This window comes from Herpailurus yagouaroundi, unplaced genomic scaffold (assembly GCF_014898765.1).
Source record: "Herpailurus yagouaroundi ecotype Mexico unplaced genomic scaffold, PumYag 202, whole genome shotgun sequence".
NCBI lineage: Eukaryota > Metazoa > Chordata > Mammalia > Carnivora > Felidae > Herpailurus > Herpailurus yagouaroundi.
In genome coordinates this window covers 11,103,367-11,119,495 of record NW_024412433.1, presented here as the reverse complement: position 1 = coordinate 11,119,495, position 16,129 = coordinate 11,103,367, and the positions used below count along the sequence as shown (strand labels likewise).

The following is a 16,129-nucleotide window of genomic DNA, read 5'->3' as shown; positions in this document are numbered from 1 at the left end:
CCCCCCCCCCCCCCCCCCGCTCCCTTCTTGTCTCTATTTTAGAGAGAGAGCAAGTGATCAGGGGAGAGGGCAGAGAGAGGGAGAGAGAATCCCAAGCAGGTTCTGCCCTGCCAGGACAAAGCTGGATTCGGGGCTTGATCCCATGACCCTGGGATCATTACCGAGCTGAAATCAAGAGGCAGACACTCAACCAACTGAGTCACCCAGGTGCCCCTCTATATTTCCCTTTCTATTCTTCATTTCTAATTTTTAACAACCAAGGATAAATTTTTTTAAAAATAAAATTGTATATATATTTAAGGTGTACCACATGATTTGACGTACATACACATAGTGAAATAATTGTTGCAGTCAAGCTAATTAACATATTATCTCCTCACAGTTACCACTTTTTGTGTGTGTGAAGAAAGCACTTGAAATCTATTCTTTTAGTGTATTTCCAGTATTCAAGCCAGAATTATTATTTTATTTTATTTTTTATTTATTTATATTGTAATTTACATTCAAGTTAGTTAGCATATAGCACAATAATGATTTCAGGAGTAGAATCCAATCATTCATCCCCTACGTATAACACCCAGTGTTCATCCCAACAAGTGTCTTCCTTGATGCCCCTTGCCCATTTAGCCCATCCCCCCACCCCAACCCCTCCAGCAACCCTCAGTTTGTTCTCTATATTTAAGAGTCTCTTGTGTTTTGTCCCCTCCCGTTTTTATATTGTTTTTGCTTCCCTTCTCTTATGTTCATCTGTTTTGTATCTTAAATTCTACATATGAGTGAAGTCATATGATATTTGTCTTTCTCTTACTAATTTTGCTGAGCATAATACACTCTAGTTCCATCCATGTTGTTGCACATGGCAAGATTTCATTCTTTTTGATTGCCAAGTAACGTTCCATTGTGTGTGTGTGTGTGTGTGTGTGTGTGTGTGTGTGTGTGTGTATACACACACACACACACACACACACACATATATATATGGCACACACACACATATATATATGGCACATCTTCTTTATCCACTCATCTGTTGATGGACATTTGGGTTCTTTCCATACTTTGGCTATGCACTCCTATGAACAGTGGGGTGCATGTGCCCCTTTGAAACAGCACATCTGTGTCCTTTGGATCAATATTCAGCAGAGAAATTGCAGGGTAATAGGGTAATTCTATTTTTAATTTTTTGAGGAACCTCCATACTGTTTTCCAGAGTGGCTGCACCAGTTTGTATTCCCACCAGCATTCCTCTTTTTCCACATCCTCAACATCTGTCATTGCCTGAGTTAAGTTTAGCCATTCTGACAGGTGTGAGGTGGTATCTTATTGTGGTTTTGATTTCTATTTCTCTGATGATGAGTGATGTTGAGCATTTTTTCATGTGTTGGTTGACCATCTGGATGTCTTCTCTGGTGAAGTGTCTATTCATGTCTTTTGCCCATTTCTTCACTGGCTTATTTGTTTTTTGGGGGTTGAGTTTGATAAGTTCTTTATAGATTTTGGATACTAACCCTTTATCTGGATACTAACCCTTTATCTGATATGTCACTTGCAAATATTTTCTCTCATTCTGTCGGTTGCCTTTTAGTTTTGCTGACTGTTTCCTTTGCTGTGCAGAAGTTATTTTGATGAGGTCCCAGTAGCTCATTTTTGCTTTTGTTTCCCTTGCCTCTGGAGACGTGTTGAGTAAGAAGTTGCTGCGGGCAAGATGAAAGAGGTTTTGCCTGCTTTCTCTTCGAGGATTTTGATGGCTTCCTGTCTTACATTGAGGTCTTTCATCTGTTTTGAGTTTATTTTTGTGTATGGTGTAAGAAAGTGGTCCAGGTCCATTCTTCTGCATGTCGCTGTCCAGTTTTCCCAGCACCACTTGCTGAAGAGACTGTCTTTATTCCATTGGATATTCTTTCCTGCTTTGTCAAAGATTAGTTGGCCATACGTTTGTGGGTCCATTTCTGGGTTCTCTATTCTGTTCCATTAATCTGTGTGTCAGTTTTTGTGCCAGTACCATACTGTCTTGATGATAACAGCTTTGTAATTCATCTTGAAGTCCGGAATTATGATGTCTCCAGTTTTGTTTTTCTTTTTCAGGATTGCTTTGGAAATTCAGGATCTTTTCTGGTTCCATACAAATTTTAAGATTGTTTTTTCCAGCTCTGTGAAGAATGCAGGTGTTATTTTGATAGGGATTGCATTGAATATGTAGATTGCTTTGGATAGTATTGACATTTTAACAATATTTGTTCTTCCAATTCTTGAGCATGGAATATTTTTCCTGTTTTTTGTTTTGGTATCTTGTTCAATTTCTTTCATGAGCTTTCTATAGTTTTCAGTGTACAGACTTTTAACCTCTTTGGTTAGATTTATTCCTAGGTATTTTATGGTTTTTGGTGCAATTGTAAATGGGATCAATTCCTTGATTTCTCTTTCTGCTGCTTCCTTATTGGTGTATAGAAATGCAACTAATTTCTGTGCACTAATTTTATATCTTGTGACTTTGCTGAATTCATGGATCAGTTTTAGCTCAGGCCAATATTATTAACTATAGTGATTATGCCTGTGCATTACATCTACATAACTGCAACTATGCAACTGTGCATTCATCCTACATAACTGCAAATTTATGCTCTTTAACCAATGTCTCCCCATTTCTCCCACTCCCCAGTCCTTGGTGACTACTGTTCTACTGTCTGCTTCTATGAATTTGACTTTTTTTTTAGATTCCACCTGTGTGTGAGATCAGACAATACTTGTTTTTCTGTGTCTGGCTTATTTCACTTAGCATAATGCCCTCCAAGTTCGTCCATGTTTTTGCAAGTGGCAGAGTTTCTTTCTTTCTCATGGCTAAATAGTATGACATTCATTCCCTGATGGATATTTGTTGTTTCAATGTTTTGGCTGTTGTGAACAGCGCTGCAAAGAACATGGCAGTGCAGATACCTCTATGAGACCCTGATTTCATTTTTTTAAATTTTTTTAACGTTTATTTATTTTTGAGACAGAGAGAGACAGAGCATGAATGGGGAAGGAGCAGAGAGAGAGGGAGACACAGAATATGAAACAGGCTCCAGGTTCTGAGCCGTCAGCACAGAGCCCAATGCGGGGCTCGAACTCACGGACCGCGAGATCATGACCTGAGCCGAAGTCGGACGCTCAACCGACTGAGCCACCCAGGCGCCCCTGATTGCATTTTTTAAATATACACCCAGAAGTGAGATTGTGGGATCATACGGTAGTTTTATTTTTAATTTTTTGGGGGACCCACCATCCTATCTTCCATCACGACTGTGCCAGTTTACTTCCCTGAAAAGCTAAGAGGAAGTGTCTGGAGAAGAATCAAAGGTATACTGCCTTGTCAACCCTTTTGTTTGGTTGAGTTTCCTTGTCAGAATTTATCATTTATCTGTTTACCTTTTATCGTTACCACTTGACACTCAGACCAGTTTTTTAATTTATTTATTAATTTATTTCTTGATTTAACTTATTTGTTTTAATTAATTTATTTAAATTTAAGTTAGCATACAGTGCAGTATTAGTTTCGAGAGTAGAACTCAATGATTCATCACTTCTGTATAACACCCAGTGCTCATCACAAGTGCCCTGCTTAATGCCCATCACTCACTTAGCGAACCCTAACCCTAACCCTACCCCTAACCCTACCCTGCCTCCCTCCCTCCATCAACTCTCAGTTTGTTCTCTGTATTTAAAAGTCTCTTACGGTTTACCTCCCTCTGTTTTTATCTTACTGTTCCTTCTCTTCCCTTATGTTCATCTGTTGTGTGTCCTAAATTCGACATATGAGTGAAATCATCTGATACTTGTCTTTCTCTGACTGACTTTTTTTCACTTAGTATAATATACTCTGGTTCCATCCACATTGTCTCAAATGGCCAGATTTCATTCTTTTTTATTGCAGACCAGCTTTTTACTTCTGTGCACTTTTTTCTGTGTTGGGGAAGTAGCTTTCCTAATGGAGTATTTAAGGAATAACTAAGATAGTATTTTTAACTTTAAAATATTAGAGGTCAAGGGGTGCATAGGTGACTCAGTTGTTTCAGTGTGGTCAACTCTTGATTTTGGCTCGTCATCTCAGGGTCGTGAGATCGAGCCCTTCATTGGGCTCCATGCTGAACGTGGAACCTGCTTGAGATTCTCTCTCTCTCTCTCTCTCTCTCTCTCCCCCCTCCCCACTTGCATGTGCTCTTTCTCTCTAAAATAAAAAACTACATATGAGAGGGCAACGTACAAATTATTCCTGTAGAAGAATAGTCATGTAAGAGGATTGCTAATCTTCAGTAAATATTCACTGACACTTACTAGTTTGCCAGTCATGTTCCAGGTCCTGGGGATGATGGCAGTAAACCTGATGGGTAGAAGAAAGACTAGCAAAGAGGTGAATGTGCCTGCTCAGGGTGTGCTTTGGGGTCAAGTTGAGGTCCCAGAGACAGCCAGTGCTGTTGGTCTTGTGGGCCATGAGCAGAAGTTTGAATTTTCCTCTAGATTGTTAGGAAGCCATTGGAGGGAAGTTAAAAAAAAGCCAAAAACCTCCAATTTCGGTGTGGAAGATAGACTCATAAGGAGTAAGGACCATGTGTGAGCCAAGATCTATTAGAAGATGCTTTCATTGTTTAGGCAAGAGACGGAGGCAATGGAGCCTGGTGAAATGCATCCACACTAGGGGTGTATTTTGAGATGGGGCTCACAGAATTTACTAGTAGATTGTGTGTGGTATATGAGGGGATTAGAGGAACCAAAGATGATGCTAAGATTTTATGGGCTGACCAATGGGAAGAACGATACTGTTTATTGAGATCTGTTAGAATTTCAGAAAATGTTGCTGATTAATATTATTTAATTCGTAATTATTTATAAGAATGATTATTGGCAGGATTACTCTTAATCTGATTTAGTGGCTCTGTTTTGGTTTAGGGATAAAATTTAAAAAGTTCCTAATAAAAGGATGTAGCTATTGTTCCCAATTTAACGGTTCTCCATACACGATTTCATTTTGTAAAAAGCAAGATGGGGCACCTGGGTGGCTCAGTCTTGGTTAAGCGTCTGACTTCAGCTCAGGTCATGATCTCACGGTTTGTGAGTTCGAGCCCCGCCTTGGGGTCTGTGCTGACAGCTCAGAGTCTGGAGCCTGCTTCGGGTTCTGTGTCTCCTTCTCTCTCTGCCCCTCCCCTGCTCATGCTCTGTTGCTCTCTCTCTCAAAAATAAAGAAAGATTTAAAAAAAGAAGAGCAAGATAAATGGGGTTATAATCTTGTAGGTAAAAAAACAAGGTCTTTATTAACACGCTGCTGTTGTCACTTTGTGATCTATTTGTCTCCCGCGTGTTAGCTTTATTACAGGAAGCTATGATCGGACGTGTAAACTTTGGGATACTGCATCTGGAGAGGAGCTTCATACCCTGGAGGGCCACCGGAATGTGGTTTATGCCATAGCATTCAACAATCCGTATGGGTAAACAGACATTCAGTCATTCACTTCTTCCTCATTAATCCATTAAATCCTTTATTTTCTCGCCATTTATTCATGTCTTCCTCTGGTTGACATGGAACTTGTAGAGGTTGGGTATGATTTCTGTAAGGCAGATAATGAGCTCCAGGTAGCCAAAGAAAAGGCCTTTGCCTTGCGTATTTGAGTAAAAGTTTTTAATGTGTGTCTTTTTTCATGACTGACCACTGTGACTTTTTCCATTCACTAAGCTGTCTCAGTAAATATGTCTCTTTTATGATGGTATTATGATGGCTAGAACACAAGAGTAAATGGCTTGAAAGTTAGAAGAGAAAGGCCAGTGGGATTTCTCTTGGTGGAGGTTCTGAGGATGAGGTGCAACTCCAGCAGAAGCTTGGAGGTGGAAAATAAAGGAGGTGGGAGGGCACCCTGGGGGAGGGCACCCTGCAGCTCCATGGCCTAGGTGGGGCTTTGCCCGGCTTCCCCAGTGCCCCTGGCTCTCTAGTGGATGTTTCCTGGTGAGAATCAGAAGTGGGTGAGCTCAGAGCGTTCTGCGTAGTTTGAACTCTGTTCTGGACGACTGAGTTGTCATGAAGGCTTTGTGTACAAAGGAGGGACGCAATGCAAGTGCCATTTTGGGAGGGCTGTTCTGACAGAGAGAAGGGGTCAGAGGGTTTGGACTGGGATGAAACAGGAGGCAAGGAATTTAGTTAGGAGGCAGATAAAAAGATACATTCATGGGATGATGAGAACAGTCTAGGGTAGGGGCAGGGGCGATAAAGGGAATCCTATCAAAATCTGATGCACTTAAAGTAGAGATTTTATACCATATATGTTAAAAACTTGCTTTGTAGGTTGCTAATGTCATTATATCTTTCTAAGATGTAACACAGTTTAAATCATATCAATTGTGATGGCACAATCACACTTAATTGGTACATTAAAATGATGAAGTATTCCAATTACATTGCCAAAAACTTAACTTTGATGTATGCAGTTTTACATTGTAGAGAATGATAGTTTTTATAACGCCTTATTGCACCAACCTGTGGGAGAGAGATTTAATTGCTATTATAAATGATAATGCTTTACCTCTACTATAATTCCTACTTTACTTGCAGTGTTATTTAAAGGACTTTAACAGTATGTTCTGCATGATATAATATAATATCCTATAATATTATACTTACAAGACAGGATATTTTTGCATATCTATCTTAGAACAAAGTTTTGGGGGGATAGAGAGGGGAGGAACTCTTCATCTTTTGGCCTTTCTATTGGATTCTACCAAGACCCCCTGACAAAAAACTCGCTTGTCCGATTACATAGTCTGATGATTTATGTATGGATTAAAGCAGCCTTTTTCACAGCACTTTGGGACACTGGGGTTTCAGCAGAGTGAGTTCAAGATTCAAGATCGCCACCAAAGAATGAGAAGGTGTGTGTGTGTGTGTGTGTGAGAGAGAGAGAGAGAGAGACAGAGACAGAGACAGAGACAGAGAGACAGAGAGACAGACAGAGATAGAGATAGAAGAATCAGGTTAGTTCTTACATGTTTTATACATTGGGTCAGAAGTAAGCTTTGATTCTATAAAGTAACTCTAAAAACTGTGAAATCAGTGTTATCTTTTATAATGTAGTGGTGAATGGGTGTAGAGAGCAGTGTGTGATCCAACAGGAACTGAGAGAGAAACAGCAGCAACTTGAGACAATATGTCTGAGGGGGAGGAGGGCTGGAAAGTGGAGGGAAGGAACTGACAAAGAGCACACAGTGCTCTCAGCATATATGAGCAGAAGTTGGACATCAGCAGCTAATGAGAAACGCTCAGACCAGATGGGGAGAGAGTTAGTGCAGACTTTGGGTTGACAACCAGCCTTGAGTGTTAGGAAGCTCGAGGTGGGTGGGTGGGTATTCTCCAGAACAGTCTGTCCCTGGAGCATGGAGCATGGACAGAAAGGACCTGACTCCTTTAGTATCAGAGACCACAGAAATACTTATGTGGGTGGCCTGAGAACGAAGGAGAGATACAGGGCACTAATGTTAGTTTGGATAAAATATAAATCCTATGACTGTGTCAAAGACATAGAATTTGCTTTAAGATACGTATTTGGGTCTTAAGACCCAATGAGGGTCTTGAACAATGAGCTTGCAGTATAACCGGTGACCCCGTTGGGTGAAGCATTTTGATGGGTTGCTATAAAAGACAGGGGTCAATGGTAAAGGAAAAGATTTAGTTCCATGGTCAAAGGTTATGCGGGCCAACCTACTCTTATCTATCTGGTGTTGATAGTAACCCTGCTCTGCGGTGTACATGGAAAGCCTCTTGTTTGAAAGGGACTGAGGTCTCACCATATTTCCTCTGAAAACCATCTTCCTTCACCAAAGAGCTGACAATTGGAATATTAGCAGCATTATTTTCCCAAGGAGACACTAAATTCTCAAAAACTCATCTAGCCATGTGGTTCATTGGATTTATACCTTTTCATTTTTCTTCTTGTAAATTCAATGTTATCCTTGTCAGTAGATCTAATAGAATTTTTCCGTTTCCTGCCTCTCATACATTTTTAATTTCCATTTGGTAGGAGTTTTCTAAACTAAAAAATTTACCATATTCATTGTGCTAGTTTAAAAACTGATTGTAATCCCAAACATAAATTTATACTTTCAATGTAAAACATTTTAAATTAAATGCATCATCTTATATTATTGAAAAATCAGACCTTAAAATTGTTATCCACCGAAACAAACGTAAGATTGTTTGTTGTTTCAAAAACAAAGTAAATTTCTGAGTAGATGCAGACCTACGTATTAATGTCTTGTCTTAATTCAGTGTCTCATACAGTGTGTTTGAATTTGTTTTCAAAATCTACCTTTGTTTTAAATTTTAGTGACAAAATTGCCACTGCATCCTTTGATAAGACTTGTAAGCTATGGAGTGTAGACACGGGAAAATGTTACCATACCTTTAGAGGTCATACAGCAGAAATAGTGAGTATATTTATTTTGTTATATTTTTTATGTTGTTGTTTTCCTTCTTCTTCTTCTTCTTCTTCTTCTTCTTCTTCTTCTTCTTCTTCTTCTTCGCTTTTCTCTTTCTCTCTTTTTTAATAGACTTTATTTTTTACAGGAGTTTTATATTCACAACAAGACTGAGTGGAAGGTACAGAGATTTCCCATATATTCCCTCCCGTCCCCCCAAAACCAAACATGTCCCTTTATGAACATCCCCCACCAAAATGGTACCTTTGTTACAATTGATGGACCTATGTCAACACATCATTGCTATTTCTTTTTAGGAGTCCATTATATAAAAGTGGTGGTTCTACCTTCATGATTAATTTTATAATTCTATCCAGTATTTTTAGCTTACGTTTATTTCATATGGTGACATTTATGTAAATTACAAGCTATTCGAGTGTTTATATATTAAAGATGTCGTTCAATAACCTGCATCCTGCATTGACCAATTAGATGTGTAATATGATAAACATTTAAGTGCAATATCCAACCTGACTTCTTCTTTTTCATTGACTTGCTTTTGAAGGATTGACTTGATGGGGGTTGATAAAATTCTTAACATAGCTTTTAAAGTACCTTTAAAAAAAAATTATATATATATGTATATATATCACGGGAAATATTTAGGCTGATTGTTTCCCGGATATCATTAGAATTCAAATTTGCATAAATAGTTTGATACTCTAAATAGCTTTCACTATTGGGAGGCCTTGACCTTGGCCAATTCTGTGTTACAGCTTATAACAATTAGTGAGATAATTGGCACCCTATGGAACAAATGATAACTTTTAAAAATAAACAAGCTGCTTATTTTAGGAGTGAAATTTATTTATATTTATCCTTCAAACTCATGGTGTACTCATCCAACAAGGGCTCATGCTATGTTTAATACTTTGCTAGACACTGGGGGATAATGCAGCGAAAAACTATAACCGACTCGTTAATTGCGCTCAGTGTGCACAAAGCGCTGTCCTAAGACCTTCACATATATTAGCTTAGTTGCATCTCATAACAACCCTAAGGGCTAGATATTTCCCCCTTTTACAGTCCAAGATGCTGAGGCATAGAGTATGTCATTTACCCAAAGTTATAAAAAAGACATAATCCTCATTCTCACACTCCCTTGGAACTTTGAAAAAGTTTTTTTTTTTTTTATATATGGTTCCTAAGAAAATATTGATTTTTTCATAGTCAACAACATTAATCCAATAAATATTTACTAAATATTGGCTGCGTGTCAAGCCCTGGCCTACGTGTTTGGCATGCCAAATAGAATCACACATAGATCTTGTCCTGCAGGGATTATGTACTTTAGTAGAGGGAGTAGAGGCACCAATAAATAAGTTCAAAGATGCTTTGTGGGTGTGCTAGAAGTTCGTGGGGAGTTTAGTGTGGTCACAGAGGGGAGCACCCAGTAGGGGGGTGCTGAGGAGAGACTTTGCACGTGTACTCAGGACGAGGAAGCAGCACGCCCACAGGAGGTGTGCAACGGTGGTGGGTGCTTTTGAACTCGGGTGACTCTGTGTGGCCAGAGCAACGCTTCCCAGCCTCACCCTGGGGTGATATACACAGAATACGCCAACGTGGCCATGCAACGCACGGAGGGGAGTTGCCTTCTGCCCATGGGCAGGGGTGCTGGCTGAGGACCCCTTGTGCTGCCCAGCTGCCTGGATTCAAGGCACCTTATCTTGGCACCTGCAACCCGTTCAGAGCCACATCGCATGGTGAGCATGATTGAAGTGGCCCGTAGTTTTGATTCCTATGCTATACTAAGGAATTAGGGCTTCATCCTGCGGATGGTGCTGTGCTGTTGGGACTCTTAAGCTGGGGGATCGCGTGGTCACTTTGAGCCTTTGGGAAGATCATTCTTTTGGCAGTGTGCAGCGTGATCGGAGGTAGGGGCCAGTGGGGCATCTTGTTTCCAAGCAGAAATGACAGAGGCGTAGGCGGTGGAGGAGTAGGACTGGGTCAGCAAGTAGATGTGAGGCCTGAAGGAAAAAAGGGCCCCCAGAGAGATTCCCTCATTTCAGACAATGGCAGTGCCATTCACCAATTCTCTATATAGAAGGAAAAGCAGCTCTGTGCTCATATGACTCACGTGTCTTAGACTGATTGGTCCAAGCTGCCCGCGTGATGTCCATCGGAGGCCCTTTGGGCTTGAATTGAGTGGCAAAGTCTGGGCAGGAGACACGGATATGTGGGTGAGTCAGTGGTATTAGGGTGGCAGTGGGGACCACTGAGGAAGTGAAATTTCTGAAAGGAAAAGGGTCAGTGTGGGGAGAAGTGTGATGGCATCTTGAGCAGACGGAGAAGAGAAGAACTCTCCAAAAGATACAAAAAACAGATAGGAAGCAAAAGAAGAAAAGCAGAGCAGGGTCATGGCTGTCAAGAGGGAAGAAAATATGGAGAAGAAAGGGGTCAACACTGCAGATGTCAAGGAGGTTAAGTGGGATGACCGACAGAGCCATTGGATCGGCCCTTTAACCAAAGTGGTTCCGGCAGAGTTGAAGAGTGGGGGATGGGCAGTCAGGGATTTGGTGGTGAAAGGGAAAAAGTAGTCGAAAAGGGGGCACATAGAGTCAAGGGAGGGTTTGTTTTTATGTGGGAAAAGCCCAAGCACGTTTCTAGGCCACTAGGAGGGATCTAGTCCAGAAGGAGGGGAAAAAATCAGTGGGTACGTGGCTCCTAGGTATGTGGGCAAGAGGGTGTCTCAGAAGGGCGAAGGGATCCCTCTGCACCTGAGACGGACGGGAGGGAGGAGAGGCCCAGGTGAGGAAGTCCCCCACTCCCCATAGATGAGTTTTCTCAGGGAAATAGTAGGAGGCCAGGCTCTCTGTGGAGGAGGGGTGAAACAGACCGGGGACAAGAGTGGGGAAAGGGACAATGTACTGAGGCAGAGGCACGTTCACGTCGGGAAGGGTGCTGAGCACACAGCTGAGGACAGAAGGCATGAATGAGCAACGCCATAACCTGCTGTGCAGTTTTCTGAAGCTGAGTGGTGACGGAGGGCAAGTGAGTGAACGCAATGGCCGTTGCTACAGTTGGTGGGAGTCTTACCGATGGCGCAGTGGAAAGACAGGGAGTGAGGTATTGAGGATACTGGCAGGAGCCATGTTCTCAAGATGTCAGCTGAGTGGGGGATGAGGGGCCGGGAAAAAGCAGGGGTCTGAATGAGATGGAAAATGTCCTGGGGATGGCTTGGTGAGGAAGGAAGCGGAAGTCCTGGGAAATTGTAACTCGGGATTGATGTATTGGTAGTGAATTTTCTAGAGGAAGTGATGTCAAAGTCCAGGGTGTGGCCATGGGAGTGATTATGAAAGGGAGTGCAGGGTCATGGGTCTGGGGTACTGGACTGGTGCCTCACAGGAAGGCCGCGTAGGACTTGGACTTGAGACTAAAATCCAGTAGCCAAAGTCCTTGGTGAGTGAGGGGGAGGATTGAAAGGACTGTGAAGTTAACACCCCGGAAGCCGGAAGCCAGAAAACACAAATCTCATCTCGAAGGAGATGGGTTTGCTTTTGTTCGTGTTCTGTGGTCTGGAAGTGGGGAGGGGCGCCAGTGCCCCTGAAATCCTGAGCCGGGTGCCGTGGGAGAGCAGGAAGCTTCTTCCCAAGAGGAGGGTGCTTCGGGATCGAACCGGCACAAGGCAGGCCACCCGGATCTGATGTTTCACTGCGTGGTTTACAAAGAATTAGGCTGAATCCAAGGTGGTTGCGTCTCGAAGCTTTTCTATGCAAAATTGACAGCGTAAAACTCTTCTCTCTCTCTCAAATCTCTTCCACTTCCTGTAATTCAGGTGTGTTTGTCATTCAATCCTCAAAGCACCCTCGTGGCCACTGGCAGCATGGACACAACAGCCAAACTGTGGGACATTCAGAACGGAGAGGAAGCGCTCACTTTGACGGTACGTTCAAAATGCCGACAGCCTCCGGAGCCTTGCATTTTCATTCGCCGCCCTTTAGCACCGGCCTATCATTTGAGTTTGTTTCTATTTTTGTGTTTATTGCAAACTGACCTCTCGGGCTTTCAGACTCTGCAGTGAAAAGAGTGTCCCGGTTGGTTTGCTGGCTCTTCCAAACCATACCAACTGTGACTTAAAGCCACCGCCGTCTTCCTGGCTTAAAGCCAAGTAGGAGGAGGCTGGCACTTTCTGGAAGGGGCGGAAGTGGAGAACTTGCCAGAAGATTCCTTAAACGGATGACTGCTCGCTCCGTCCTCCACCACCCCCCACCCCCCCAGTCTTAGAAGCCTTCTGTGTTACAAAGTCTGAAATGACAAGGGGCCAGCGGAAGGAGGAGCAAGGCCACAGGGCACCGCCCATAGCCCCGGTGCTGCCTGTCCCCACAGGGGCCTCTGTCCACTGCCACCAGGCGTCCAGCACTTCCCTGCCGCCTCTGCTTCTCCCCACCGCAGCCCACACCCCCGTACAAAAATAGGGTGATTCTCTGTGCTGATCGGTGGGAACTGCTAGCTGGAAAACCCAAGTCTTATCCTTCCAAATTATAAATGGACATTAAACACAGGACCCCTCCCCAGGAGAGCTTTTTCCAAGAAAGTTACAAAATGGCCTGGAGAGAGAAAAAGCACCCTTTTTAACTAACGCAGAGGGATGCAGAGTGCCAGCCTTAATTAGCGTAAGCATCCTCTTTCGATCTTCGTTCTCATCCTGTCCGAGGGCGGCTGTCTCTGCATTACCTCCACTTTCAGACACATGCCTGACAGTCCTTGAAGGACGCATCTGTCCCTGCACACCTACACCTGCCTGCCGCCAGAGAACACGTTCGTTTCGTGTGTTCAGAATTGCCATGTTCAGCCGCATTTAGTTTTTTGCCATTCAGGACCAATCAGAAATTTGATTTGTAAATGAACCTTTCCGCTACTTAAAAAAGTAATATATGTTAATTTGCTACAATAATTAGAGAAACAAGGGAGACACTGCAGAGTAGAATCGGCTGCACAGAAGGGCTTCTTCGGATTGTCTCAGGACGTCTGATGCATCAACCGTAGACAGGGACCAGGTGAAAGTCAGGCCAAAGGCCAGATATTTATTAACCTATTTGATGTTAAGTCATCATGAGAATATCCTTTAATTTTTTTTTCAATGTTTATTTCTGAGAGATAGAGAGAGAGAGAATGAGTGAGGGAGGGGTAGAGAGAGAGGGAGACACAGAATCCCAAGCAGGCTCCAGGCTCCAAGCTGTCAGCACAGAACCTGATGTGGGGCTCAGACTCGTGAACTGCAAAATCACGACCTGAGTTGAAGTCAGACACTTAACCAACCGAGCCACCCTGGTGCCCCAAGAATATCCTTTTTTTTTTTTAACTTATTAACTTTATTTCACAAACTTGCCTATTGTTAATCCATAAAGTGCACAGCCCTTTTATTTTTTTTATAATCATTTTAAGTTTATTTTTTGAGAGAGAGAGAGAGAGAGACAGCATGTGTGTGTGTGTGTGTGTGTGTGTGTGTGTGTGTGTGTGTGCAAGAGAGCTTGAAGGAGAGGTAGAAAGGGAGGGAGACAGAGAATCCCAAGCAGGCTCCACACTGTCAGTGCAGAGCCCAACGCGGGGCTCGATTTCACACACCGTGAGATCATGACCTGAGCTGAGATCAAGAGTCAGATGCCTAACCCACTGAGCCACGCAGGCTCCCTGAATACAGCTCTTTTAAAAGTGTTTTTAAGACAATGTGAAAAAAGCCCTCTGATTTCCCAAATCATGCTCTCGCCCTGTCTATTCAAACAGAAACAAAAATTAAAAAAAAAATAGCTGTACTATGTAAAATTGACTTTATTTAAGTGTGTAAGTCAACTTTTAGAAAAATTTAGTCAAGTGCCACTTTCCCCAAACTCTAGTTTTCAAACATTTCCCCGGAAAGAAACCTGTGCCCATTTGCAATCTCTCCCTATTGCCACCCCCAGTCAACCACTAATCTTTTTTCCCCCTATAGAGTTTTGCCTTTTCTAGCATTTTCTTATCAACTAGGATATTGTGCATTTGTAGGGAGTGTTTTTCCACAGGTGTGCCTGACGGTATCCACTCTCTTTCTAGGGACATTCGGCTGAAATCATCTCTTTGTCCTTTAACACCTCGGGAGACAGAATCATCACAGGGTCTTTTGATCATACAGTTGCAGTGTGGGAAGCTGAAACTGGAAGGTATTCTCTGTCTTTGGGAATATTAAAATCTGGGGGGCGCCTGGGTGGCTCAGTCGGTTAAGAGTGCAACTTCGGCTCAGGTCACGATCTCATGGTTTGTGGGTTCGAGCCCCACATCAGGCTCTGAGCTGTCAGAGCCTGGAGCCTGCTTCGGATTCTGCCTCCCTCTCTGCCCTACCCCTGCTCATGCTCTCTCTCTCTCAAAAATAAAATAAGAAAACTTTAAAAAAAATTTAAAACCTAAATCAGAGGGTTAAGAAAATCTTTGCTGTTCATTAGTTTAATCTTATATCTATTAAGTGTGCTTTGGATTCTATAGGAATAGGACACACCACAAATAAATTAATTCATTATTTAATGTATTTCTGATCCATAAAACATGTGTATTTTCTTAGAATTCTGAGCAAATAATGCCACACAGCAACATACGAGGAGAATGTTAACAGTAGCCTGGGTGTATGGCTGTTACTTATTCTGTATACTATGTAATCAAATTTCAGTGGCTTGTCATTACGATAGGCATGGATATCAGGAGTAAATAAAATCATGGCTAATTTCCCCTACTTAATTTAGTCCACGAACTTCAATTTCCTTCCTAATTATTTTTGGTTCTAGTTGCTAAGATGTTAACTAAATTAGACTATTTGTTCTATAAAGCCCTACCTTGGACCTGTCTGCATCTTGGTAAGGGGGCTAATCATCAGGGGTAGCAATCAAGATGAGGAAGGGCCCTTCAGACACTCGAGGGGAAGTTTCTGAACTACCAGGGGGTCCGCTCATCCGGTGTAAGAGCGCTTCCAGAATTTCAGACCATCTTTATTATTTTTTACCCATGGCTTTCTGAGGTCTTGTCTTAAGTAATGTTGCCATCTTTGAGTGCTTAAAGTTTTGGTATATTTCTGCTGAAATGAAATGAGTAGCTTAGTTGACTCTTTTTGAGCTATAGTAAAGCCATCATTGTTTGGTCATCAAAGATGTTATTTTGTAAAAACCAAAGTTTAGATTCTTACACCCACAGGGGGCTAGACATCATTATTTGGGCATATATCCTGACGTGTGGCATCGTTCACCAGCATGCCTCCTTTCCATTCTGCAGGAAGGTGTATACCCTAGTTGGGCATTGTGCTGAGATTAGCAGTGCTTCATTCAACTGGGATTGCTCTCTGATATTAACCGGCTCTATGGACAAAACCTGCATGGTGAGCTCAAGAAACACCTTTGCTTTACAGTTCTTGTGTGCATGCTTTTACTGTGTCAGACATTCCCTGCAACATTAACAAATCTCAAAGGTACTGTAAAATTAAGATATTAATTTATAAATGATAGTTGGCATTAAAAAAATTTTTTAAATGTTTTATTTATTTTTGAGACAGAGAGAGACAGAGCAGGAGCAGGGGAGGGGCAGAGAGAGAGGGAGACACAGAATCCAAAGCAGGCTCCAGGCTGTGAGCTGTCAGTACAGAGCCCGACGTGGGGCTTGAACTCACAAACCGTGAGAT

At 42.3% G+C, this 16,129-nt stretch overlaps 1 protein-coding gene across 3 annotated transcripts in view; it reads left to right on the top strand.

The window, feature by feature from the left end:
- The window catches only part of DAW1 (dynein assembly factor with WD repeats 1), a 64,642-nt gene that overhangs the window by 18,815 nt on the left and 29,698 nt on the right, over window positions 1–16,129 (top strand). For all 3 annotated transcript variants that reach the window (XM_040450798.1, XM_040450797.1, XM_040450799.1), the window contains exons 5-9: window positions 5,337–5,459; window positions 8,343–8,442; window positions 12,269–12,376; window positions 14,524–14,630; window positions 15,727–15,829. In XM_040450798.1, coding sequence (XP_040306732.1) covers window positions 5,337–5,459; window positions 8,343–8,442; window positions 12,269–12,376; window positions 14,524–14,630; window positions 15,727–15,829 — 541 coding nt within the window. The remainder of the gene's footprint in view (window positions 1–5,336; window positions 5,460–8,342; window positions 8,443–12,268; window positions 12,377–14,523; window positions 14,631–15,726; window positions 15,830–16,129) is intronic.